We start from the raw sequence: 25,978 nt of genomic DNA on the forward strand, positions 1-25,978 counted from the left end.
CTGAAACAAATTAGAAAATGCACTCTATCAAAGGTATTTTTTTCATGTAAAACATGCTTGCACCAAAAAGAAGATAGACGACCCAGGGAGATCAGAAGATTGAAGACAGACACTTTGTGGTCTTGAGATTAAATTAGTGTAATGTTTAATAATTGTGTTATTGGAACAGCGTATTTTTTATAGAGTTGGTGTCAGATAGTAAGTAGTTAAGAAAAGGGGGGCTTACCTTTGTGAATCGTGTTGTTTAGTGTTCGTCATTAGAATTTGGAAATTTTTTAAAAATACTGTAAGTTATGAGTTCTGTCACTCACTCACATTTGAATAGATGGCGAGGCAAGCTTTTCTGGATGTTTGGTTTTAACTAACAGAGGGGTTTTACCTCTGTTGTAACAATGGGTATAGTGATTTTCTATAGCCACCTCCTACAGTGAGATTTTTCTGAAGCACAAGGTCGCAGAGAAACACCACTGTTGCATTATACAGAACAACCTGTCAACCTTGAGCAGGCTCGAGGAACCAAGCAGCCCAATCTCGTTCCTATTTTCGTATGGTCTTATAACATATATGTATTTACTGAATTATTCTTAAATTGCTAAAATGCAATGTTATGGTACGAGCTTTGAAAAGAATAGCCTGCATTTTAATTTCCCTGGTCTACTGAAAATGATTTCCTCTTGACATGTAATTTTTTTTGCCAAGTACTTGTTCCTTACCATACTGCAAGTTCATTGAAGTGAATTGATAAATTGATCACAATTCTTTGTTTATCTAGTCACATGTGTTTCCTGGTTGAGTTGCTGGGTAGGGAGTGAAACATGAATATACACCTATTAATGTCTTGGTTGAGGTGAGCGAGCACAGCACTGAGAGCAGTTTTCTGAATTTTGCTTTGATTCAATTCGAGTCATAGTGTCAGAGAGATGTACACCACGGAAACAGACCCTTCTGTCCAACTCATCCATGCTGACCAGATATCTCTACCCAATCTAGTCCCACCTGTCAGCATCCAGCCCATATACCTCCAAACCCTTCCTATTCATATACCTATCCAGATGCCTTTTAAATGTTGCAATTATACTAGCCTCCACCACGTCCTCTGGCAGCTCATTCCATACACGTACCACCCTCTGCGTGAAAACGTTGCCCCTTAGGTCTCTTTTATATCTTCCCCTCTCACATTAAACGTATGCCCTCTAACTCTGGACTCCCCCACCTCAGGGGAAAAAAAACTTTGTCTATTTATCATATCCATACCCCTCATGATTTTGTAAACCTCTATAAGCTCACCTCTCAAAGCGAAACAGCCCTAGCCTATTCAACCTCTCCCTATAGCTCAAATCCTCCAACCCTGGCAACATCTTTGTAAATCTTTTCTGAACCCTTTCAAGTTTCACAACATCTTTCTGATAGCAAGGAGATCCGAATCCTATGCAATATTCCAACAGTGGCCTAACCAATGTCCTGTACAGGCACAACATAACCTCCCAACTCCTGTACTCAAAACTCTGACAATTAAACAAAATTGAAATTAATTATGTAATATTGTCTATTGATGCTTCGAATTGCCCTTGACCTCACTGGCTCCAATGACCTTAAGTGCCCTAAGGGTGTGTGGCATTGTTATATCACTAGATCATAATTCAAAAGTATTGATAGTCAGCAAACATGAGTTGAAGTTCTGTTTGTTAAGTAAGTGTGGAATAAAGAAGCCGGTATCATTAATGGCAACCATTAAACTTGCAGATTATTCTAAAGATTCGCCTAGTTCACTGGTATCCTTGTCGTACAAAATCCTCTGTCGATACCTGTTTGTCCTGTATTTGACTTGAGAACTATGCGAAGGTGTTTGGTTCTAAATTGTATTTTGAAATTACTTGACAGTTTACTATAATTCAGTGATTGGCTACTACGAAAGTGTGCTGAGAACAAAACTAGGACTGTCACCTAGCATTTGATTCAGGCTCCAGACAGGAAATATGCATGCCAGGCCAAGGTGACTTTGCTAAGTCCCCTTGACTGACATCTGAGTACTTGTGCCAAGCATTGGGAGAGTGGCCACACAGTCACTTCATTATTCCTTTTAGCTAACGTTTCCACTCCTATATCACTATCTCTGGGTATGTCCCTTTCCATCAGTATGATAGACACTCAAAGGTGGCAGCAAAGTGATAGGTTGTCTAGAAAGATGACCCAGGAGCTTCTGAATGTTGATTCTAGACATTATAAAATCTCATGGTGTCAGATCAAGAATAGGGAAGGAAAACTACTACTGATTGTGACCCATTATGTTAAAGAAACGGTACTTCTTTTGAATATCGTTTGGAAGAAACACAGAGGGTGGTAAAAGTTAAATGTAACTACCCATTTTTCTTAATTCAATCATCATCAATATAGTGGTAAGTATTATCAACAATGCTGTCAAGCAGTACCTACCTGTTCACCAAAGCTCATTTTGGGTTATATAAGGATCACTTTGCTCCAGTCCTCACTAGATTTTTAGTCCAAATGTGGTCAAAAATGTTGAATTCAAGAAATGAGGTAAGGTCAACTGTCCTTTACATCAAAGCAACATTTGCAAGAGTATGACATCAAGAAGACCTATAAAATGGAACACAATTGGAGCTGTTCACTGATTAAAACTATACCTAGCACAAAGAAGAATGGCTGTTCAGTAATGTGTATATGGACTTCCGTAAGGCTTTCGACAAGGTTCCCTATGGGAGACTAGTTAGCCAGATTAGATCTCAAGTACAAGGAGAACTAGTCATTTGTATACAGAACTAGCTCAAAGGTAGAGTGTGGTGGTGGAGGGTTGCTTTTCAGACGGGAGGCCTATGACCAGTGGAGTGCCACAAGGATCGGTGCTGGATCTGTTACTTTACGTCATTTATATAAATGACTTGGCTGTGAGCATAAGAGGTGTGGTTGGCAAGTTTGCAGATGAGACCAAAATCGGAGGTATAGTGGACAGCAAAGAAGGTTACCTCTGAGTACCACAGGATCTTGATCAGATGGGCCAATGGGCTGAGGAGTGGCAGATGGAGTTTAATTTAGATATATGTGAGGTGCTGCATTTTGGGAAAGCAAATCAGAGTAGGACTTATACACTTAATGGTAAGGTCCTCGGGAGTGTTGCTGAACAAAGAGACCTTGGAATGCAAGTTTATATCTCTTTGAAAGTGGAGTTGCAGGTAGATAGGATAGTGAAGGTGGTATTTAATATGCTTTCCTTTACTGGTCAGAGTATTAAGTACAGGAGTTGAGTCATGTTGCGGTTGTACAGGACATTAGACCACGTTTGGAATATTGCGTGCAATTCTAGTCTCCTTCCTATTGGAAAGATGTCGTGAAACTTGAAAGGGTTCAGGAAATATTTACAAGGATGTTGCCAGGGTTGAAGAATTTGAGCTATAGGCCGAAGTTGGACAGGCTGGGGCTGTTTTCCCTGGAACGTTGGAAGCTGAGGGGTGACCTTATAGAGGTTTATGAAATCATGAGGGGTGTGGATAGGATAAATAGGCAAAGTCTTTTCCCTGGGGTGGGGGAGCCCAGAACTAGAGGGGACAAGTTTAGGGTAAGAGGGGAAAGATATAAATAGACCTAAACGGCAACTTTTTCACACAGAGGGTGGTGCATATATGGAATGAGCTGCCAGACGAAGTGGTGAAGGCTAGTACAATTGCAATGTTTAAAAGGCATTTGGATGGGTATATGAATAGGAAGGGTTTGGAGGAATATGGGCCGGGTGTTGGCAGGTGGGACTAGATTGGGTTGGGATATCTGGTCAGCATGGACAAGTTGGACCGAAGGGTCTGTTTTTGTGCTGTATATCTCTGATTATGACACTTTGTCTCCCCCAGGAAATTGCTGCTGGAGTCTTCAGTCCAATGTCTGAGACCCTCAAAGCATCTTTGGCTTCTTCATCAAAGCCATGCTATCCATCATTAGGTCAGAAGTAGGGCCATTTGCTGTTAATTGCATAATGTTAAGTTCAGTTTTGCCACTCGTAATATAAAATAGTAGTCTGTGATCAAGGAAAGCAGGACAAATAACAAGTACCACTGACTAAATGCCAGACTTTGACATTTGCCAACAAATGAGTCTAAACACCTCCTCATGACTTTGAGTAATATAGTTTGTAATTTTCTGCCATCAATATTTACAGAGTTACCATTGAGCAGAACATGAACAGGACAAAGTATATAAATAATTTGGTAAGAAACTTACTACCTGACTGCCCAGCGTCTCTGCAGCAGTTAGAAAATACATCAGGAGTGTGATGGGACATTTTCAATTTGCTTGGAAAGGTGCAGCTTTTTATACTCAATACATTAACACTCTGGAAGTTTGACGTCATCCGGAATAAAGGAGTCAGCATGACTTATCATAGAGTCATAGAGATGTACAGCATGGAAACAGACCCTTCGGTCCAACCTGTCCATGCCGACCAGATATCCCAACCCAATCTAGTCCCACCTGCCAGCACCCGGCCCATTTCCCTCCAAACCCTTCCTATTCATATACCCATCCAAATGCCTCTTAAATGTTGCAATTGTACCAGCCTCCACCACATCCTCTGGCAGCTCATTCCATACACATACCATCTTCTGTATGAAAAAGTTGCCCCTTAGGTCTCTCTCATATCTTTCCCCCCCTCACCCTAAACCTCAGCCCTCTAGTTATGGACTCCCTGACCACAGGGAAAAAAACTTTGTCTATTTATCCTATTCATGCCTCTCATAATTTTGTAAGCCTCTATAAGGTCACCCCTCAGCCTTTGATGGTCCAGGGAAAACAGCCCCAACCTGTTCAGCCTTTCCACAATGCTTAAATCCTCCAACCCGGGCAACATCCTTGTAAATCTTTTCTCAACCGTTTCAAGTTTCACAACATCTTTCCAATAGGAAGGAGACCAGAACTGCATGCAATATTCCAACAGTGTAAAAACAATGACTGCAGATGCTGAAAATCAAATACTGGATTAGTGGTGCTGGAAGAGCACAGCAGTTCAGGCAGCATCCAACGAGCAGCGAAATCAACGTTTCGGGCAAAAGCCCTTCATCAGGAATAAAGGCAGTGAGCCTGAAGCATGGAGAGATAAGCTAGAGGAGGATGGGGGTGGGGAGAGAGTAGCATAGAGTACAATGGGTGAGTGGGGGAGGAGATGAAGGTGATAGGTCAAGGAGGAGAGGGTGGAGTGGATAGGTGGAAAAGAAGATAGGCAGGTCGGACAAGTCAAGGAGACAGTAACTGAGCTGGAAGTTTGAAACTAGGATGAGGTGGGGGAAGGGGAAATGAGGAAGCTGTTGAAGTCCACATTGATGCCCTGGGGTTGAAGTGTTCCGAGGCGGAAGATGAGGCGTTCTTCCTCCAGGCGTCTGGTGGTGAGGGAGCGGCGGTGAAGGGGGCCCAGGACCTCCATGTCCTCGGCAGAGTGGGAGGGGGAGTTGAAATGTTGGGCCACGGGGCGGTGTGGTTGATTGGTGCGGGTGTCTCGGAGATGTTCCCTAAAGCGCTCTGCTAGGAGGCGCCCAGTCTCCCCAATGTAGAGGAGACCACATCGGGAGCAACGGATACAATAAATGATATTGGTGGATGTGCAGGTGAAACTATGGATGTGGAAGGCTCCTTTAGGGCCTTGGATAGAGGTGAGGGAGGAGGTGTGGGCACAGGTTTTACAGTTCCTGCGGTGGCAGGGGAAAGTGCCAGAATGGGAGGGTGGGTCGTAGGGCGGTGTGGACCTGACCAGGTAGTCACGGAGGGAACGGTCTTTGCGGAAGGCGGAAAGGGGTGGGGAGGGAAATATATCCCTGGTGGTGGGGTCTTTTTGGAGGTGGCGGAAATGTCGGCGGATGATTTGGTTGATGCGAAGGTTTGTAGGGTGGAAGGTGAGCACCGGGGCGTTCTGTCCTTGTTAAGGTTGGAGGGGTGGGGTCTGAGGGCGAAGGTGCGGGATGTGTACGAGATGCGTTGGAGGGCATCTTTAACCACGTGGGAAGGGAAATTGAGGTCTCTAAAGAAGGAGGCCATCTGGTGTGTCCTATGGTGGAACTGGTCCTCCTGGGAGCAGATACGGCGGAGGCGGAGAAATTGGGAATACGGGATGGCATTTTTGCAAGAGATAGGGTGGGAAGAGGTGTAATCCAGGTAGCTATGGGAGTCAGTGGGTTTGTAAAAAATGTCAGTGTCAAGTCGGTCGTCACTAATGGAGATGGAGAGGTCCAGGAAGGGGAGCGAGGTGTCAGAGATAGTCCAGGTAAATTTAAGGTCAGGGTGGAATGTGTTGGTGAAGTTGATGAATTGCTCAACCTCCTCGCGGGAGCATGAGGTGGCGCCAATGCAGTCATCAATGTAGCGGAGGAAGAGGTGGGGAGTGGTTTCAAACTTCCAGCTCAGTTACTGTCTCCTTGACTTGTCCGACCTGCCTATCTTCTTTTCCACCTATCCACTCCACCCTCTCCTCCTTGACCTATCACCTTCATCTCCTCCCCCACTCACCCATTGTACTCTATGCTACTCTCTCCCCACCCCCACCCTCCTCTAGCTTATCTCTCCACGCTTCAGGCTCACTGCCTTTATTCCTGATGAAGGGCTTTTGCCAGAAACGTTGATTTCGCTGCTCGTTGGATGCTGCCTGAACTGCTGTGCTCTTCCAGCACCACTAATCCAGTATATATTCCAACAGTGGCCTAACCAATGTCCTGTACAGCCATAACATGACCTCCCAAATCCTGTACTCAATACTCTGACCAATAAAGGAAAGCATACCAAACGCCGCCTTCACTATCCTATCTACCTGCGACTCTACTTTCAAGGAGTTATGAACCTGCACTTCTGAAGGTCTCCTTGCCATTAGTGTATAAGTCCTGCTAAGATTTGCTTTCCCAAAATGCAGCACCTCTCATTTATCTGAATTAAACTCCATCGGCCCATTGGCCCATCTGATCAAGATCCTGTTTTTGTTGCCTCATTTGCAACCTACATCACTCATGCACTCCATCACCATACCGTGGCTGCAGGACAAACTACTTTCAATGGTGCCCTTCAAGTGTACAAGAGTCAAGTTTTTCAAATGTTTTCTTATAACTCATCCTTTGACATAATTAACCTGCCCCATAACTCTTCTCTATATTGCTTCTGAGTGTGTATGTTGTGCTTTAACTTGTTTGTGTGATCTCACTACTAGTTGAGGAGAAAGCAAAGTCAAGGGCTGTCTTCAGCCTTTAACTTAACAAATGGTATTATTTTTATACATTACCATGAATTGCAGTATTTAGTATTAATTTTAGATGAGCCAGGCTCTGACTTGGTTACAATAATCAGTGAGTAATCTATGCATGTGTTCATAATCTATTAGCTCTCTGTTTCTTCCAGAGAGCAGAATGTTCTGACGTAGTCTGGTCTCATGTTCTTCCAGGGAGTTCATTCTCATCTCAAACTTCCTGCAGTCTTTGTAGTCTGTTCTAACTTTGCCACACTGTGACAATTATACACAGTGGTATGTAGCTTTGTGACTTCATGGTAAGTTTGCTCCAGGGTCCTAATTTCCTTACACAACAGTGACTTTAACTAAATGTTGCATTTAGAGGTCGCCTGACAAAAATATCAAATAATTCATTGTGCCAATGCGATTTCAATTCTCCTGAATTGGTATTAGTACATTTCTGAAAGTACAGCAGCTATAGTTGCACTTCCCAATCCTCAATTTTTTTTCTTCTAAGCAAAAATGATCTGAAGGTGATAGAAGTACAGTACAAAGTAAAATCTAAATGATCATGCTAATATATTAAAATTGAGTCCATACTTGTTAATAGGACTGAAGATTGATTTGTACAGGAGGAAAATTACCAAGTTTGGAGATTGAGAAAACTGCTTTAGATCTTTTAGCCCTTCGTTGCAGCCTTCTAAAAGCTATGATATTTCCGTTTTACTTGGATTTAGTTTTCATTTGAGAGCCTTCACCAATGAACAGGTGAATTTATTTAATAACATGAGTGCACTTAAAGCTGAAGTGGCTTTGTGATATCCTTCATATACGTGTTGAAAACTGATAATATTTTGAATTGGTCGTGGCTTTTGAATATAAATTTTACTTCCATAATTTTTGCCTTGTGTCTGCATCACCAATGATGACTTCAGAACTAATTTAAATTGACTTTTAAAACTCCCTGATCCAAAAGGTGTTTTTTATGTAGTATCTGGTTAGAGATTATGCTTAACATTAATTTGAGAATAATGTAGGAGCAGGTGTTGATCAGTTAGCCCCTTTAGCCATTTCTGCTTTCTTACAAGTTCTTATGCAGTAGTAGTTTATCTTCCTTTTGGACCAGGTGAGTTCAAGTCCAGGTTGATTAAAAAAATATCTATTACGCTATACCAAGCTGTTTTAACTAATCTCTGACCTAACTATCTTTTGTCCCTTGATTTTTTTTTAAATCAAAAGTATTAATCTCAGATTTAAGTTAACATTGATCTCTCAACAATTGCATTTCTAAGTGTTCCAAACTTTGACTACCCTTTTGCATTATCCTTTCCAGGAGCAAAATTAAAAACTTTTAGACTCTAGTGTTGAACACCCAACCTGAGAAATCTTTCTCTATCTATTCATCTGTTTCCCATAAGCTTTGATCGAGACCTTTCTTAAACATTTCAGTTACAAGAAATATTCAGTTTGTGGAATCTCTTTTAATTTAACCCTTAGAATTCAGTTTGTTCTGGAAAATCTACACTGTACTCCAGCCGACTTTATATATATTCTTTCAAAGGGGTGGTAGCCAGAATGGGTCATGTTATCCTGGTGATCCAACTAGCACATTGGATGATGTAATGCAAGGCTACCTGCATCTCAATACAACCAGCATTTATTGCCTATAACTAGTTGTTCTTGAGAAGGTGAACTACCTCTTGAACTGCTGCAGTTCATTTAATGTAGGTAGTCGCGCAATGTCATTCGAAAGTTAACCCAGCAGCCCAGAGGTAATGGTGACATATTTCTAAGTCAGGATGGTGAATGGTTTGTTGGTAAACCTGCAGGTGGTGATGGTTCATGAATCTGCTGCTCTGTTCCTTCTAGATGGTAATGGTTACACGTTTGAAAGGTGTTTTCTAAGGAGTCTTGATGAATTTCTGCAGTGTGTCTTGTAGATGGTAAACATTACTGTAACTGAGCATCAGTGGAGTGAGTTAAGGATTGTGGGTGAGGTGTCAATTAGGCAAGCTGTTTTGTCCTGGATGGGGTCAAGCTTCTTAAATGTTGTTGGAGTTGCACCCATGTATAATATTCCATTAGACTCTTGACAGTCCCTTGTAGGTGATGGACAGGCTTTGGGGAGACATGAAATGCAGTTATTTGCTGGAGGATTTGTAGTCTCTGACCCGTTCTTGTAGTCATAATGTTTATATGGTTGGTCTAGTTTGGCTTCTGGTCTGCTCAGAGTACTCTACTCTCTGTGGCATAGCTTAGTTTTTATACAGTTACATTATAACCTCCCTGTGTGTGAAGCCTGAGGATGTGGTCTTAAATGAATACAGAAGAACCTCCAATTATTTGGGAATTTTGGACTATCCGAAGAAGATCCAGTCTGGCTGCCCCAGAGAGGGAGTGGGGGGTGGGGTGGCGGTGTGGTTGGATGGTGGCGGGGTTGGACGGGGAGTGTTGGGGGTGCAGGGGAGGTGCTTCAGCAATGCTGCAGGTCCCTTACACACAAGTATGTCTGTTCAGAAACCCTGAGACAGAGGGAGCAAGGCAGATAGAGCAAGGAAAAAGGAAACTTCAATTAACCAAATAATCAATTACTTGAACGAAGTAATGCCTGCCCATCTCGTTCTGATAATCAAGGTTCCTCTGTACTTCACATCTGTATTCAATGAAAGACAAGCTAGCTGGGAATTTCAGTGGGATGGTTAAGGTTTGAGAGAATGTCAAGATTAATGAGGAAGTATTAGATATTTTAGCAGGCATAAAGGTGCATAAATTCTGAGGGTTTGATGAGATGGATTTCAAGCTGCTGTGAGAGACCAGGGAGGAGATAGTTGGTGCCATGTCAGAGCTATTTAATATTTTGGCCACAGGTAAAATGCAAGATGACTGGAGGATAGCTAATGTGGTTCCTTTGTTCAAGAAGGGTAACATGGATAGACTCCCTAATTACACACCAGTTGGTCTGATCTCAATGATAGGGAAATTGCTCGAAAAAAAAATCTGATTTATCAACACTTGGAAAGGCAGGGTTTGATCAGGAGTAGCATGGATTTGTAAAGGGGAGATCCTGTCTGACAAATTTAATTGAGTTTTTTTTGGAAGGGTGACTATATATTAATAAAACCTTTATATAGATAGATAGATAAAGGTAGAGCAGTTAATGTGGTTTACCTGGTCTTCAGTATGGCATTCCTTCAAGGTCTCACATGGGAGGTTGATCCAAAATCTAACAGCCCACGGGATCCAATGTAAATTGTCAAACTGGATTCAAAATTGGTTTGCAAATAGGAGGCAAATGATGGTGGAGGAATGCTTTTGGTAATTGGAATTCTGTGACTAGTGGTGTACTACAGGAGTCAGGGCTGTGTCCTTGATGATGTTTATGTAAACTTATGGCTTGGTTGTGAATATAGAAGGTTTAATCACTGGGTGCCACAAAAATTGGTCATTATGTTGACAGTATGGAGGAAGGTTTCAGTCTGTAGTCTGATACTGATCAACAGATAAATTGGGCACAGCAGTGCTAAATGGAACTTAATCCTGATATGTGGTAGGTGTTGCATTTTGGGCGATCCAGGAAAGGAAGGATATACACAATGGTTGGTCCCTAGTGAGTGCTGAAGAGGAAAGAGACCTTTAGTATACAAATCCACAGATACTTGAAGGTGTTGACACAGGTAGATAGGTTGGTGAAGAAGGCATATGAGATGCTTGCCTTCATCAGCCAGGGCAAAGAATGAAGTAGCATGGAAATCTTGTTCCATCTTCACAAAACATCAGAACACAGATGGAATACCGGTGCAGTTCTGGTTGCCACACTATCAGAAGGATGTAATTGTACTGGAGAGGGTGCAGAGGAGATTTACCAGAATGTTGCTTGGGATGAAAAGTCAGTTATGAGGAGTGATTAGATCGTCTATCTTTTTTCTTGGAGCAGAGGAGACTGAGGGATGCTCCAACTGAGGTATACAAAATTGAGAGGCAAAGACAGTGTGAGAATCTTTTTCCCATGGCAGACATGTCTTTAGCCAAGAAGGCATAAGTTTAAGATGAGCAGTAAATGGTCTAAAGGAGATCTGTGCTAAATCCCCTTGACACCTTTGAAAAGAAAATTCATGGCACTTTTCTGTACAATTCTTATATATTCCTTTTAAATCACAGTAATCTATAATTGAACATTTTGATGAAGAATGTGTATTAAAAACATCCAGGTTAGAAAGTGTTGTTCAAAGGGGAAGTTCTCAGACTGTGCTAGCATAGTTCTAACTAGTTGCAGAAGACATATTCATAAAATATATCATGACTTGAATTAGAAGGGGTTGTAGAAATATGGAACCTATGGCCTGAGAGGGTAGTGGAGACAGGTACTCCTGCAACATTAAAGAAGTGTTTCAATGCCAGGGCATAATAGGCTATGGCCAAGTGCAGGTACATGGGATTAGTGTAGTTTGGTGTCTATTGATTGGCATAGAATGGTGGGCTGAAAGACCTGTTTCTGCATTGTATGATTTTATGACTGTATAAGGACAATGCATTTGTCATTATCAGTTTGGACCAATGCTTTTGATAAGGTCCTGCATGGGTGACTGATAGCAAGGTTGTGCCTTTTAGATTTAAGAAAATTTGGCTAATTAGATCCAGAATTGACCTTGGATCATCAGGAGGGAAATGCTTGAATTGATTGGTGAACCTTGGGATAAATCAACACTTGGTTGACAATGATCTGATTGGGAATAATTGGCATGGATTTGTACATGGTAAATCATGACAAACTTGTAGTTTTTGAAGATGATCCCAACAAAATTGATAGAGAACCACAAATAGATGTAGTATACTTAAATTTCAGAACGCTTTTGATACAGACCATCAGAGGAAGCTGGTTAGAGAAATTAAAGCACGTGAGAAAGGAGGTAACGTTTATGACTGGATGAATGATAGTCCAACTGACAGAAAACCGAGAATAGGAATAAATGGATCATAGTTTAGTTGGCAGGCTGCGACTATTGGGGTACTACACGGATCAGTATTTGGGGCCACACCTGTTCACAAATATATCAGTGATTTGGAGATGTTGTCCAAATGTAATCTTTCCAAATTTGCAGATGATAGAAAGCTAAGTGGAAATGTACATTGTGAGGAGCATCTTAAGTGGCTTCAGCAGGATTTAGACAGACTTAGTGAATAGACTAGAAAATGGAAGATGGGATATAATAATGATCTGTGAACAAAGTATTTGTTAAATGGTAAGAATTTGAAAAGAATAGATGTACAAAATGACCTATGTGTCCTTGTTGCTAAGTCACGGAAAGCTTAATGCATACGTAGCCAGCTATCAGAAAGGCTAATGGAATGTTAGCCTTAATTGCAAGAGGACTTGAGTCTCTTTCTTTCAGGAAAGATATTTTTGTCATAGAGGGAGTACAGTGAAGGTTTACCAGTCTTGTTCTGGGATGATAGGACTGTCCAGTGAAGAGATATTTAGCAAACTGGGCTTATATTCTTCATAGTTTTGAAGAAAGAGGTGGTCATATTTAAACTTTATAAAATATTTAAATGGTAAACAAGGTAGATGTAGGTAAGATGTTTCTTCTGGTCAAAGTGCCTCGACTCAAGGGGCACAATTTAATAAAGGGGAGATCGAGCATGGATTTGTGATGAGAATTTCTTTTTCCTCGAGGGTTGTAAACCTTTGGAATTCTGTACAACAGAGGGCTGTGGCAGCTCAGTTTTAGAATATGTTTAAATTAGAGATTGATTGATAGATTTCTGATTACCATTGGTGTATAGTGTTATGAAAGGGATTCGAAGTATCGATCAGTCATGATAGTACTGAATTGTGGCATAAGCTCAATGGACTGAATGGCCTACTCCTGTTCCTATGTTCCCTAAGCCAGTACCGCTTGATAGTGCTGTTAATTTCACCTTCCATCACCTTACGGTTGATTGTAGATTGGGGCATTTGGCTGGTTAGATTCAACCTTTTTTTTGTATGGGATACACTTTGGCAAATTTTTACTAGTGGTGAGATGAATATTGTAGCTGAAGTAGAACATCTTTGGCAAGTCCAGGAGTGCACTTTTCAGTTTAATTGCTAAATGTTACAGGACCATTAAATTTTGCTATTTAATATTCAGTGCCTCCTGCTTGATGTGTGGATTGAATTCAGTTCGCTAAAGACTGGCATCTTTGATGCTGGGGACCTCTGCAGGAGTCTAGGATGGATCCAGTTTGCTGGGTGAAGATTGTTATTAGTGCTTTGACCTTCTGTTTTGCACTGTTGTGGTGAGCTTCCCTGTTAATAAGAGTGATATTTGTGGAACTTCATCCTCTTCAGGTATTTACCTGTCCACCACTGTTAATGACTGGATGTGGCAGGACTGCAGAGCTTGGGTCTGATCCATTGGTTGTGGTGTTGCTTAGCGCTGTCAACCACTTGCTATTTATGCTGTTCAGCAAGCTAGTCGTCCTGTTATGTACCTTCACCACACTGATACCTCCGTTTTGGATGCTGCTCCTGGCACGTCATCCTGCAGTTTTTATTGAGGGTTGATCCCTTGACTATAATTGTATCAGTATATCGGAATGGGGAATTGTTCGGCCATGAGGTTGCAGGTTGTGAATTGGAGGAGTTACTGATTTATCAGCTGGGGTTTGGAGGATGGCAGAAGTGGTAATCAGCAGGAGATTTCCTTGCCAATATTTCATCTGACATGATGAGGCTTCATGGAATCCAGAATCAATGTTGAGGACTGTAATGATATTATTCTGTGTGTAAGATATTATTCTGAGAATCTGGCTTTTGCTTGACCAGTCTGAGATTTTAGAACAAGCCCCAGATGTTGATGAGGAATTTGAAGGGTTGACAGGTCTCTGTTTGTCTTAGCCAATGAAAACTACATCAGCAATGTCAGCTGGCACCTCCTAGTTTTATTACTTTTGAGATTTCATAAACAGTTGATACAATTAGATTTATTATTGTCACATGCACGGAGACACTGAAAAGTATTGTTTTGCGTGCTATCCAGGAAAATCATACCTTACATAAGGACATCAGGGTAATAAAACAGAACGTAGGATATATGTTACAGCTGCAGAGAAGGTGCAAGGAAAGATCAACTTTAATGTAAGAGAGATCTGTTCAGAAGTCTAATAAGTGGGGAAGAATCTCCTGGTACGCGTTTTCAAATTTTTGTTTCGTCTGCCTGATACAAGATGATGGAAAAGAATGTAACTGATGTGAAGGGTGTTTGATTATGTTAGCTGCTTTCCCGAGGCAGCAGGAAGTATAGATAGTTAATGGATGGGAAACTGGTTTGCATGATGGACTGGACTGTATTCAAAATTCTAATTTCTTGCAGTCTTGGGCAGAGCAGTTGCCATACTGAGTGAATTACGTGCAGTTATGAGTCAACCATATTTCTGTTGGTCTGGAGTCACATGTAAGGATGGTCATTTTACTTCCGTAAAGGACATCAGTGAACCAGATGGGTTGTTGCAACAATTGACTACGGTTTTATGGTCACTATTAATTTTTTAATTTCAGATTTTTATTAAATTTAAATTCCACTATTTGCTGTGATGAGATTCAAATCTAGGTTTCCAGAACATTTCTTGGGTTTTTGGATTATTATTCCAGGAACAATACCATTAGGTATCATGTCTGATCTCTTTGCATGTGGCATGTCATAATCCTGAGGTACATAAACCTAAGGACCTGTTTTTTACTTCAGTTCCTGATTCTTTGTATTTGCTGAACAGTGCTTTCAGAGGAGTCTTGATAATTTGACTGGAGCATCGCTGTTGCAGTCACAAAAAGAACTGATCCCATAGTGCTAAGATTTGTTTAAATTTTATGTAAAACCTATTGAAAGTATTGCATAGTCCTAAAACCTGTCATAGTTCTATGAAATGCATTTTCTGTTCAGTTTTCTTGTTTTGTTTTAACCTGGTGAAAGTCCTTTTTCTATGTGGAGGTGAGTTGCAAATGCTGGCTCTTAGTGGTATTAAATCTTTGGCTGCAATTCAGTCACCAGTTGACAATTAATATTCTGGAAGAAGAAGTCTTTTACATACATAGTTTTGTCGTCTTTTTAATGTCATGTGTCTTAAACTAGTTAACCCAAGTTTTTACCAACAATCCTTTTACTTTTTTGTTTGAATAACTGATTATGATGGATGAAAAAGAAAAAAGAAACAATGAGCACTGCTATTGATACTCAACGTGTCTGGCAGCATCTATGAAGAGAGAAACAGAATTTACACTGCAGATCAATGGTTCTTTTCAGAACTGGGAGTACTTGGCATTGAATCAGTTTGTAGGTTTTAAAACAAGGTAAGACAAGAAGTGGACAGGTGGTTAAGATGTTCAGAACGATAAATGGAAAGCTGGATAATAGGGTGTAAAGCAGAACAGTGTAAATGACAAAAGGAAAGGCAAAATGTGATCATGGGACAAGTAATGAAGCAAAGGTGTATCTCAATGAACAAAGGTGAAAAGCAGAATAAGACCAGAGCTACCATCCAACAACAAAGGGGCAAAAATATAAAATTACATTCAATCTTGAATCCAGAATGTTTCAGTGCTGCTTTTATTTTCAAAGTCTCATTCCTATTAAGTGTTTCCACGTCCCCGATTCTGATGCCAGTAATCTTGTCTAGCTCCACAACCCTCTGAGATATCTGCGTTCCTTTAATTTTGGCCGCTGGAGAATCCCAGCTTTAATCATGATTGGTGGGCATGCCTTCAATTGATTAGGACCTGTACTGCTTCGCTTCTTTGCACATTTCTTTCTTTTAAGATACTCAGTGATACCTGCTGATTTGGCCAAGGTTTTAATCATCTGTCTCCTTTTATGTGAAATAACTCCACAAAAAGGGTTTTTACAAATACATTTAGGGCAAAAGGGTAACTAGGGAGAGAAAAGGTCCCCTCAAAGATCAGCAAGGTGGCCTTTGTGTGGAGCCACAGAAAATGGGGGAGGTACTAAATGAATATTTTGTGTCAGTATTTACTGTGGAAAAGGATATGGAAGATATAGAGAGTAACAAAGTGGATGGTGACACCTTGCAAAATGTCCATATTACAGAGGAGGAAGTGCTGGATGTCTTGAAACGCACAAAGGTGAATAAATCCCTAGGACCTGATCAGGTGTACCCGAGAACTCTGGGAAGCTAGAGATGTGATTGCTGGGCCTCTTGCTGAGATATTTGTATCATCGATAGTCACAGATGAGGTGCCGGAAGACTGGAGGTTGGCTGACGTGGTGCCACTCTTTAAGATGGGTATGAAGGGCAAACCAGGGAACTATAGACTGGTGAGCCTGACCTTGGTGGTGGGCAAGTTGTTGGAGGGAATCCTGAGGGACAGGATGTACATGTATTTGGAAAGGCAAGGACTGATTCGGGATAGTCAACATGGCTTTGTACATGGGAAATCATGTCTCACAAACTTAATTGAGTTTTTTGGGGAAGTAACAAAGAGGATTGATGAGGGCAGAGCGGTAGTTGTGACCTATATGGACTTCAGTAAAGCGTTCGACAAGGTTCCCCATGGGGAACTAGTTAGCAAGGTTAGATCTCACTGAATACAGGGAGAACTAGCCATTTGGATACAGAACTGGCTCAAAGGTAGAAGACAGAGGGTGGTGGTGGAGGGTTGTTTTTCAGATTGGAGGCGTATGACCAGTGGAGTGCCATAAGGCTCGGTGCTGGGCCCTCTACTTTTTGTCATTTACATAAATGATTTGGATGCAAACATAAGAGGTACAGTTAGTAAGTTTGCAGATGACACTAAAATTGGAGTTGTAGTGGACAGCGAAGGTTACCTCCGGTTACAAGAGGATCTTGATCAGATGGGCCAATGGGCGGAGAAGTGGCAAATGGAGTTTAATTCAGATAATGCGAGGTGCTGCATTTTGGGAAAGCAAGTCTTAGCAGGACTTACACATTTAATGGTAAGGTCCTAGGGAGCGTTGCTGAATAAAGAGACCTTGGAATGCAGGTTCATAGCTCCTTGAAAGTGGAGTCGCAGTTAGGTAGGATAGTGAAGAAGGCGTTTGGTATGCTTTCTTTTATTGGTCAGAGTATTGAGTACAGGAATTGGGAGGTCATGTTGCGGCTGTACAGGACATTGGTTAGGCCACTGTTGGAATAATGCGTGCAATTCTGGTCTCCTTTCTATTGGAAATATGTTGTGAAACTTGAAAGGGTTCAGAAAAGATTTACAAGGATGTTTTCAGGGTTGGAGGATTTGAGCATTGGGGAGAGGCTGAACAGGCTCAGGCTGTTTTCCCTGGAGCGTCAGAGGCTGAGGGGTGACCTTAGAGGTTTACAAAATTGAGGAGCATGGATAGGATAAATAGACAGTCTTTTCCCTGTGGTCGGGGAATCCAGAACTAGAGGGCATAGGTTTAGAGTGAGAGGGGAAAGATATAAAAGAGACCCAAGGGGACTAGCTGCCAGAGGAAGTGGTGGAGACTGGTACATTTGCAAGATTTCAGAGGCATTTGGATGGATATATGAATAGGAAGGGTTGAGAGGGATATGGGCCAGGTGCTGGCAGGTGGGACTAGATTGGGTTGGGATATCTGTTCGGGTTGGACTGAAGGGTCTGTTTCCATACTGTATATCTCTATGACTCTAAAAGCTGATATCCTGTCACCAAGTCACCCTTTATTTATATAGTTAAAAATCTCACAACACCGGGTTATAGTCCAACAGGTTTAATTGTAAGCACACTAGCTTTCGGAGCAACGCTCCTTCATCAGATGGTAGTCTATTTACATATGCATAGTACATGACACTGACCCAGCTAGCACAGAGCTGGCTCCTAGAGTGAGCAGAACTTATTTTTTTTTCTTTTGTCCAGCTCCCTCAGAGCCAGCTTTCAGTGAACAGAACCTCTGATACTCTTGTTTTATTTTGAACCTCTGACTCTCCTGTTTATTAATATTTTTTTTTTGTTTTTTTATTCATTACCCCCACACTACACCAAACTGCGGTAGTGCTTATTTTTTCCCCCAGCACCCATATTGTGTGTGTGCAGGTGTGAGGCACAGTGAGCGACACAAGGTGCACAAATCTTTATTCAATTTCCACCAACAGGAAGAAAAGAAACACCCGAGTGGCCAGTGACAAGCAGTGTCCTTAATATCAAAGGGCAATGCTGCGTGATCAAACAGTGAAGGGGAGGGCAGGGATTAAATCAAAATAGAATTAGAGAGGGAAATAATGCAATGCATTCCACTCCACTCCACTCCACTCCCTGTGGCGCCACCTCTCCCTGAACAGCTCAAGGGTGTTGGTGGGCACCACGTGCTCCTTCTCCAGAGACACCCGGGCTTGAATGTAACTGCGGAAGAGGGGCAGGTAGTCGGCCCTAACGACCCCCTCTACGGCCCGCTGCCTTGACCTGGTTATGGCCAGTTTGGCCAGGCTCAGAACTTGTTTTTCTTTTTTATTAAAGCAAACCCACACTTTTTTTTAGTTTTGAACTTAAATACACCAGTGTTTAACACGCTGCAGCATTGCAGTTGACCACAGAAATGATGGCAGTGGGATTCGATGTCTCGCCTCATTAGAAAGTGGAAGCTGGCTCCCACGCCTTTGACACTCGGCCACTCTTCCAATCAGGGAACTCATTCTGAGAGATCCACCTGGCTGACCTGTTCCAATCACTGCAATATGACTCTGGTTTTGTAAAATGGCTTGAGATCTTGTACTAAATGAAATGTGTTATATTAATATGTAACCTATTGAATTGAAGGAGTACGTATCTTAATACTGAGATATTTGTTTGTGTTTCTAGCATCTCTGGTACATAGGTCTTGAAAAAGATGTAAAATTAGATTTGCTGAATTAGTGCAGTAACTTGTATTTTAACAACTTTGTGTCTTCAACACTGATTCTTTCAGGAAGCAGTTCACGTTTTGATCAAACACTCAGCAGATGTCAATGCTCGTGACAAAAACTGGCAGACCCCATTGCATGTAGCTGCTGCTAACAAGGCAGTGAAGTGTGCAGAAGCAATCATTCCATTGCTTAGCAGTGTCAACGTTTCTGATCGAGGAGGCAGGACAGCCTTGCATCATGCTGCACTCAATGGGCATATAGAGGTAAGAGGTACATAAAATATTCCTGCTATTGTACGTGTTTGCAGATTTGTGCTTTGACCTAAGTGTATGCTACAATCAATAAAACAGGTTTTCAACTCCGTTGCAGATAAAATGCTGACCGCTTTGTCAACTCTTAAGGATCAGTGTAGTTAGCTAAGAATGAAGGGTGCACTGGTTGATGCTATTGCAGTGTAAATTGAAAATCCAGTTGCATGGAGGATTACACTAACAATGGCATTAGAAGAAGGGAATGGGGAAAAATAGTAATGAATAAGAAACTAAGCGCAAAAGTCTTTACAATTTTGAAAATGAAAGAAAAGTCAGTTGTAGGTTCAACTATAATGAATAATCTGCAATTTGTTACGGTAAATCCGTAATTAATTACAATTGCCAATGACTTGTACCTTAATTTCCTGATTTACACTATGCCCAACATTAGCATTACTGATTGGCAACCTATAAGGATTTCCACCGATATTTGCTACCTCTTGCCATTTCTTAGCTTCATCTGAACTGATTCTACATCATGATCCTGCAATCTAGGATTCTCTTTCACGAGCATATTGATTTCATCCCTTATTAGCAGTGCCACACATCACTTCCTTTTTGCCAGTCCTTGCGAAATGACAAAAATCCTTGAATGTTCAGTTCCCAGTCTTAATCATGCTGTAACCACATCTTTATAATGCCAATTAAACGATGCCCATTTACTTTTTTGTGCCTTCAAACCATTTACCTTGTAAATGCTGTGTTCGCTCAGATGAAGTGCCCTTCACTTTGTCCTTCTAAGATTATTCCATGTTATGATCCTATTTAATACTTACCTTATATTGTTTGCCTTCTAATTTTGCTTGCTACTTTTCTATTTTTAATTACTTCTGTCCAATGTGAGTTCCCTGTCAGATTCCCACCCACCTATTAGTTTAGCTCAAACTCTCCCAACTACTGTGCACACTGGCATATTGTGCTTGTAGTAATCTTGAAATTACTACTTCAAGGTCACACTTTTTGATCTCTTTGATAACTCTGTCAAATCTGCTTTCAGGACCTCATTCCTTTTCCTTACTATATTATTGGTTCCAGTGTGGGCCATGCTTTCTGGATGTTGTCTCTTCCCAGAAGAATGTCCTACAGTTGATCTGTGATATTCTTGATCCTGGCCCACAGAGGCAACACCCTAGGGTCCTGTCTACAGTTGCAGAAATGTTTACATTAGCTGAAGGATTATGAATCCCCTATCACTGTTGTTCTTCCATTTTCCTCTCTCCTTCCTCCCTCTCCTGTGCATTTCGACCTACTGTGGTGCCATAGACTTGACTCTGGCTGTGCTGCTCTAAGGAACCCATGCTGGTATCCAATAAAAAGTTAGGTAGCAAGATCATCACAGGGGGCATCGACATCACCTTAATGGTGCTTGTTGACTACCTGCTGGTTACCTATTTCCCTTCTGGTAATTTTGTAACAAAAGGTAGCCCTGGAGAAAATCTCTGAGCCCTTCGAGACAATGGACAGATACTTGATTGACAGGATGTGATTAGTGGTACCCTGCAAACATCTTGGGGCTTGAGATGTTCAATGTATTTACTAATAACTGAAATGATCAGTTAAAAAGCCACATATTCAGATTTCCTGGTGGAACAAAGGTTTGGTGTTGTAAGCAGTGTAAACAAACGCATAAAATTATGAACTGATATTGGTAAATTAAGTGATAAAAAATGTTTAAAAATGAATTTTATTGTTGGCAAATGTATTGCCATTTGAAATTAATAGTACAAATTACAATGAACTGAGCAAAAGCTTACAATGATTGCTATCCAACGATGCTTTTAGGTTTCCACATAGATCATTAAACTGTCATGGGCAAATACAGAAAGTAATCAAAAGTGAAAACTAGTTTCTATATCTGGTTGTATTTCCTGAAATTTAGAAGATTAAGATGTTCTATTAATACGTAAGCTGTTGAATTAAAGGAGTACCCTATGTCAATACTCTCAGAAGTATTTGTTTGTATTTCTAGTGTCTCTGGTACTTCAGTCTTGAAAGAGATGTAAAATTAGATTTGACTTAAGGTGTCAGGGTGTTATTGCGAACAGTATAGATTGGAAGAAACTATTTCTTCTGCTTGCTGTGTCTGGGTGCAATAGCTGAATGTCGCTGAACTTCTCACTGCTTAGTGTGTTGCTAGTTGTCATTAAGCTATGTGACCAAAATAATGCACACATATTTTGCATACAAAATTCTGCTGCTGATAAACCACTGAAAATAGAGTAGTTAAATAATATTTAATTAAATCCTTTGCATATAGTTTTGCATTGATATATTAATTTGTGTTAATGCATCATGTGTGCCATTTTGGAGGAAAATTTTGTAGAAGTTGATAGTTTTGTAGCATTGAGGTTGTGATGCAAATCATGGTACAGTGGCATTTCCACGTTTTCACTTTCTGCATTTTCATAATATTTCACACTTGCAGTGAATTCTTTTTTATCCTCATTCCCCTTTCAAATTTGAACTGTCTATTGTGCCAGTTGTTACTTTGAAAAGTTTCTGTTCATTAGATCAACGTTGTGCTGATATTTAGATCTATGTGATGAATGAATTTTGAATTTTTATGGAGCACTTATTTTCCTTCCTCTCCCCTTTCCCCTTCAAGATGGTAAATCTTCTATTAGCAAAAGGGGCCAATATTAATGCTTTTGATAAGAAGGACAGAAGGGCCTTGCACTGGGCAGCTTACATGGGTAAGTCACATTACGCTCCTAGTTTCTCATTGAATGGTTAGATTGATTATACAATACTTCTCCTACAAATGGGTTGATAATGTAATATCATCTGTCGGTCAAAGATATAAATACTTTCTGATCTGGTTTGATGCCTTCCCATTAAATTTTGTCCTTTTATGAATGTTTCCATGAATTCTGTTTTTTGTTTGACTATCTGGATTGAAGTGCAGTAATGTGAAGCACATTTCCAGAATTGTATTTCGTTTTCAGGGGAGGCACATATTTAAAATATAACTTAAGTAATTGTGATGTTTATATAAATATTCAAATGTGTTTTATGTCATGTGCAGAACTTCACTTGGAACGTTAAGTCTTGTTAAATATTCCTTTTCACAATACATGATTAACAGCCTAAATAATATGACATCATGCATTTGCTTATTGTAATCTATAGCAGTGGTTCCCAACTGTTTTTTGGGCACGGCCCCCAGGAATTCTTCTCAGGTTGCAGGGCTTTCCCTTACAAACAAGGATACAACATGAACAGATAGTCAGAAAATCATTTATTATTGAACACCAAGAAAACTTTGAATGTTCCGCCATGCTAGACGAACTTTTAAAAAAAAACTGTATGAAATTAAACCTCTATTAGGCCTTTAGCTTGGTGCTTTTCTGCATGTTTCGTGATATCGAGCTCAAAATTAGGTTAGTGTTGGGTATTTCATCAGTTCAGTTACCAGGGCCCCCATAAACCTTTGGGGCTCCCCTTCTCTCAGTTTTCAGTCTGTGGCCCCCTTCAAATGTGCCAGGGCTCCTGAGGGGGCCTATGGCCACCCCCCCTTAAAAATGGCTGATCTATAGTCACAATTCTTAACAGTATTGTGGGAATGAATTGACTCCTGATTTCAAAAGCCATACTACTAACTTTTTAAACCTGAAATGCACAATTCGGGGCTATAATGGCACGCTCGCCATCACATAGATGGATGTACACCCAGCTACATGAACAAGCAACTCGACACCAGTTGGGATTAAGCAGTTCACTTAATCAACACCTTCATCCTTTTGCCTAAACATTTCACCTTCAGAGCTCGTGTACCATGATTACCAGGTGAATTATCTCTCATTATCATGCACCAACACAATTTGCTTTGGATTTGGGAGGTTGAAAATATCCTAAGCCTTCACATTAGAATGACCAGGGCAAAACATCACCTCCAATTGCCAGACAATTTTGGTATGCTTATGTTCAGTCATTGATCAAGGGATCAAAATTCTGAAACTCCCTCCCTGATAAAATTATCAACTTGTCTACACCCATGGGCTGCAGTAATTCTTCAAACTCCTTTACTGTTTACTAAGGCCAGTTATGGATGCTAGAAGTACCAGAAGTACCAAAACTGACTGTCTCCAAAAATTATCAAAATGAAACAAAAACTAATACTTCATCTTTGTATCCAATGGATTTGATTTATAGTTCAAAAAGGGGAGTAGAGACAAACCCTGGTAATTATAGACCAGTGAGCCTTCCTTCAGTTGTCGGTGAAGTGTTGGAAAGGATTAGAAGAGAATTTCTAATCATCTGGAAAGGAATAAGTTGATTGGGGATAGACAACATGATTTTGTGAAGGGTAGATCGTGCCTCATAAATCTGATTGAGTTCTTTTGAGGAGGTGACCAAATAGGTGGATGAAGGTAAAGCGGTTGATGTGATGTATATAAATTTCAGGAGAGTGTTTGATAAAGTACCCCGCGGTAGGCTATTGCAGAAAATATAGAGGTATGGGATTGAGGGCGATTGAGCAGTTTGGATCAGAAAGTGGCTAGCTGAAAGAAGACAGGTGATGTTGGTTAATGGGAATGTTCTTCCTGGAGTTCAGTTACGAGTGGTGTACCCCAAGGATCTGCTTTGGGGCCACTGCTGTTTGTCATTTTTACAGATGACCTGGATGAGGGCATAGATAAATGGGTTAGTAAATTTGCGAGTAACATTAAGGTCAGTGGAGTTGTGGACAGTGCCGAAAGATGATGTAGGTTACAAAGTGGCATAGATAAGCTGCAGAGCTGGGCAAAAAGTTGGCAGGTGGAGTTTAACGCAGAAAAGTGTGAAGTGATTCATTTTGGAAAGAGTTACAGGAATACAGAGTACTGGGCTAATAGTAAGATTCTTAGCAGTTGGATGAGCGGAGAGATTTAAGTGTCCTTGTACATAGATCACTGAGAGTTGCCACCCAGATTGATAGAGTTGATAAGAATGCACACGATGTGTTAGCTTTTATTTGTAGAGGGATTGAGTTTTGGAGCCATGAGGTCATGTTGCAGCCGGACAAAACTCTGGCTGCACTTGGAATATTGCATGCATTTCTGGTCCTCACATTTTAGGAAGGATGTGGAAGCTTTGGAAAGTGTGCAAAGGTGATTTACTAGGATGTAATCTGGTATGGAGGGAAAGTCTTATAAGGAAAGGCTGAGGGACTTGAGGCTGTTCTCATTAAAGAGAAGGTTGAGAGGTGACTTGGAGACAAATTAAATAATTGGAGGAGTGGATAGGGGGGACAGTGAGAGCCATTTTCCTCTAATGGCAATGGCTAGCACGAGGGGACGTAGCTTTAAATTGAGGGATGATAGATATAGGACAGATATCAGACATAGTTTCTTTACTCAGAGTAATAGGGGTGTGGAATGCACTGCCTGCAACAGTAGTAGACTCTCCAACTTTAAGGGCATTTAAATGGTCATTGGATAACAAGATGGATGAAAATAGAATAGTTTAGATTAGCTGAGCTTCAGATTGGTATCACCGGTCGGTGCAACATTAAGGGTCGCTGGGCCTGTACTGTACTGTAATATTCTATGTTCTCTATATGTAAAATCAAAAATTCAAAATAAAACTGATGTTGGAAAGGCTTGACTACTTAATGGGTGTTGAGGGTTCACCATATTATTTATTCTCCATCTAAAAGCTACATGTTAATATTATGTATTTCAATCAACATATAATGTTGGATTTTTTTTTATTGTAGGTCATGTTGAAGTAGTTTCTTTGTTGTTGAGTCATGGAGCAGAAGTTAGTTCCAAGGATAAGAAAGGTTATACCTCACTCCATGCAGCTGCCTCTAATGGACAAATTAATGTGGTGAAACTACTGATTAGTCTTGCTGTAGAGGTAAGTGTTGCTTTCTTGCAAAATGAATGAAGAAAATATGGTTTTTTTCTCCTCAAATAGTTTAAAAAAATGTACATTTCAAACAGGTCAGGAGCCAACAGGTGAACGCAAACCGAAGATGACATACATTTCTAGTTCTGGTATACGTTTTATTTCCAAAAACATTCTAGAGCCGTAGAGATGTACGGCATGGAAACAGACCCTTTAGTCCAACACATCTATGCTGACCAGGTATCTTAACCTAATCTACTCTCACCTGCTAGCACGTGGCCCATATCCCTTTAAACCCTTCCTATTCATATCCCTTCCAAAAGCATTAGCATGGTTCAGTGGTAATAAATTGAGAAGTGTATTGGTTTGGAGGTTTGAGCAAAAGATCCTGACTTAAATTTCAGTATAGTGTTGAAGAAGCGTTGCCTGACCAGAAGTGTTGTCTTTGGCATGAGTTGTTAAACTGAGGGTCCCACTTTCCTGTTTCGATGGATGCAAACAAAAATATCTGGTACTATTGGAGAAACAACAGTGATGTTGTCTCATGTCTATTCTAATAGTTATCTGTAAACCAGAATTAGTATCTTACCACCGTGTGAAATTGTTTGCCAAATGCAGAGAATGAACTTCAAAAGTAAATAAGTGTCTGTGGAGCACTTTGATAGGTCCTGAGGATATGGAAAGGTCTCCATAATTTCTTTTATAAAAAGCCTTTTAAACTAGTTTATTGTTGTAGAACTGTAGTTACAGTTTTTCAGTGAATGAAGTAAAATCAAACTGATGT

The 25,978-nt window shown here is 40.7% G+C and overlaps 1 protein-coding gene across 7 annotated transcripts in view; it reads left to right on the plus strand.

Moving 5' to 3' along the window:
• The window catches only part of ankrd44 (ankyrin repeat domain 44), a 224,632-nt gene that overhangs the window by 83,695 nt on the left and 114,959 nt on the right, over positions 1 to 25,978 (plus strand). For all 7 annotated transcript variants that reach the window (XM_072578948.1, XM_072578952.1, XM_072578947.1 and 4 more), the window contains exons 5-7: positions 19,114 to 19,314; positions 21,968 to 22,055; positions 25,061 to 25,203. In XM_072578948.1, coding sequence (XP_072435049.1) covers positions 19,114 to 19,314; positions 21,968 to 22,055; positions 25,061 to 25,203 — 432 coding nt within the window. The remainder of the gene's footprint in view (positions 1 to 19,113; positions 19,315 to 21,967; positions 22,056 to 25,060; positions 25,204 to 25,978) is intronic.

This window comes from Chiloscyllium punctatum, chromosome 10 (genome assembly GCF_047496795.1).
Source record: "Chiloscyllium punctatum isolate Juve2018m chromosome 10, sChiPun1.3, whole genome shotgun sequence".
Taxonomy (NCBI): domain Eukaryota; kingdom Metazoa; phylum Chordata; class Chondrichthyes; order Orectolobiformes; family Hemiscylliidae; genus Chiloscyllium; species Chiloscyllium punctatum.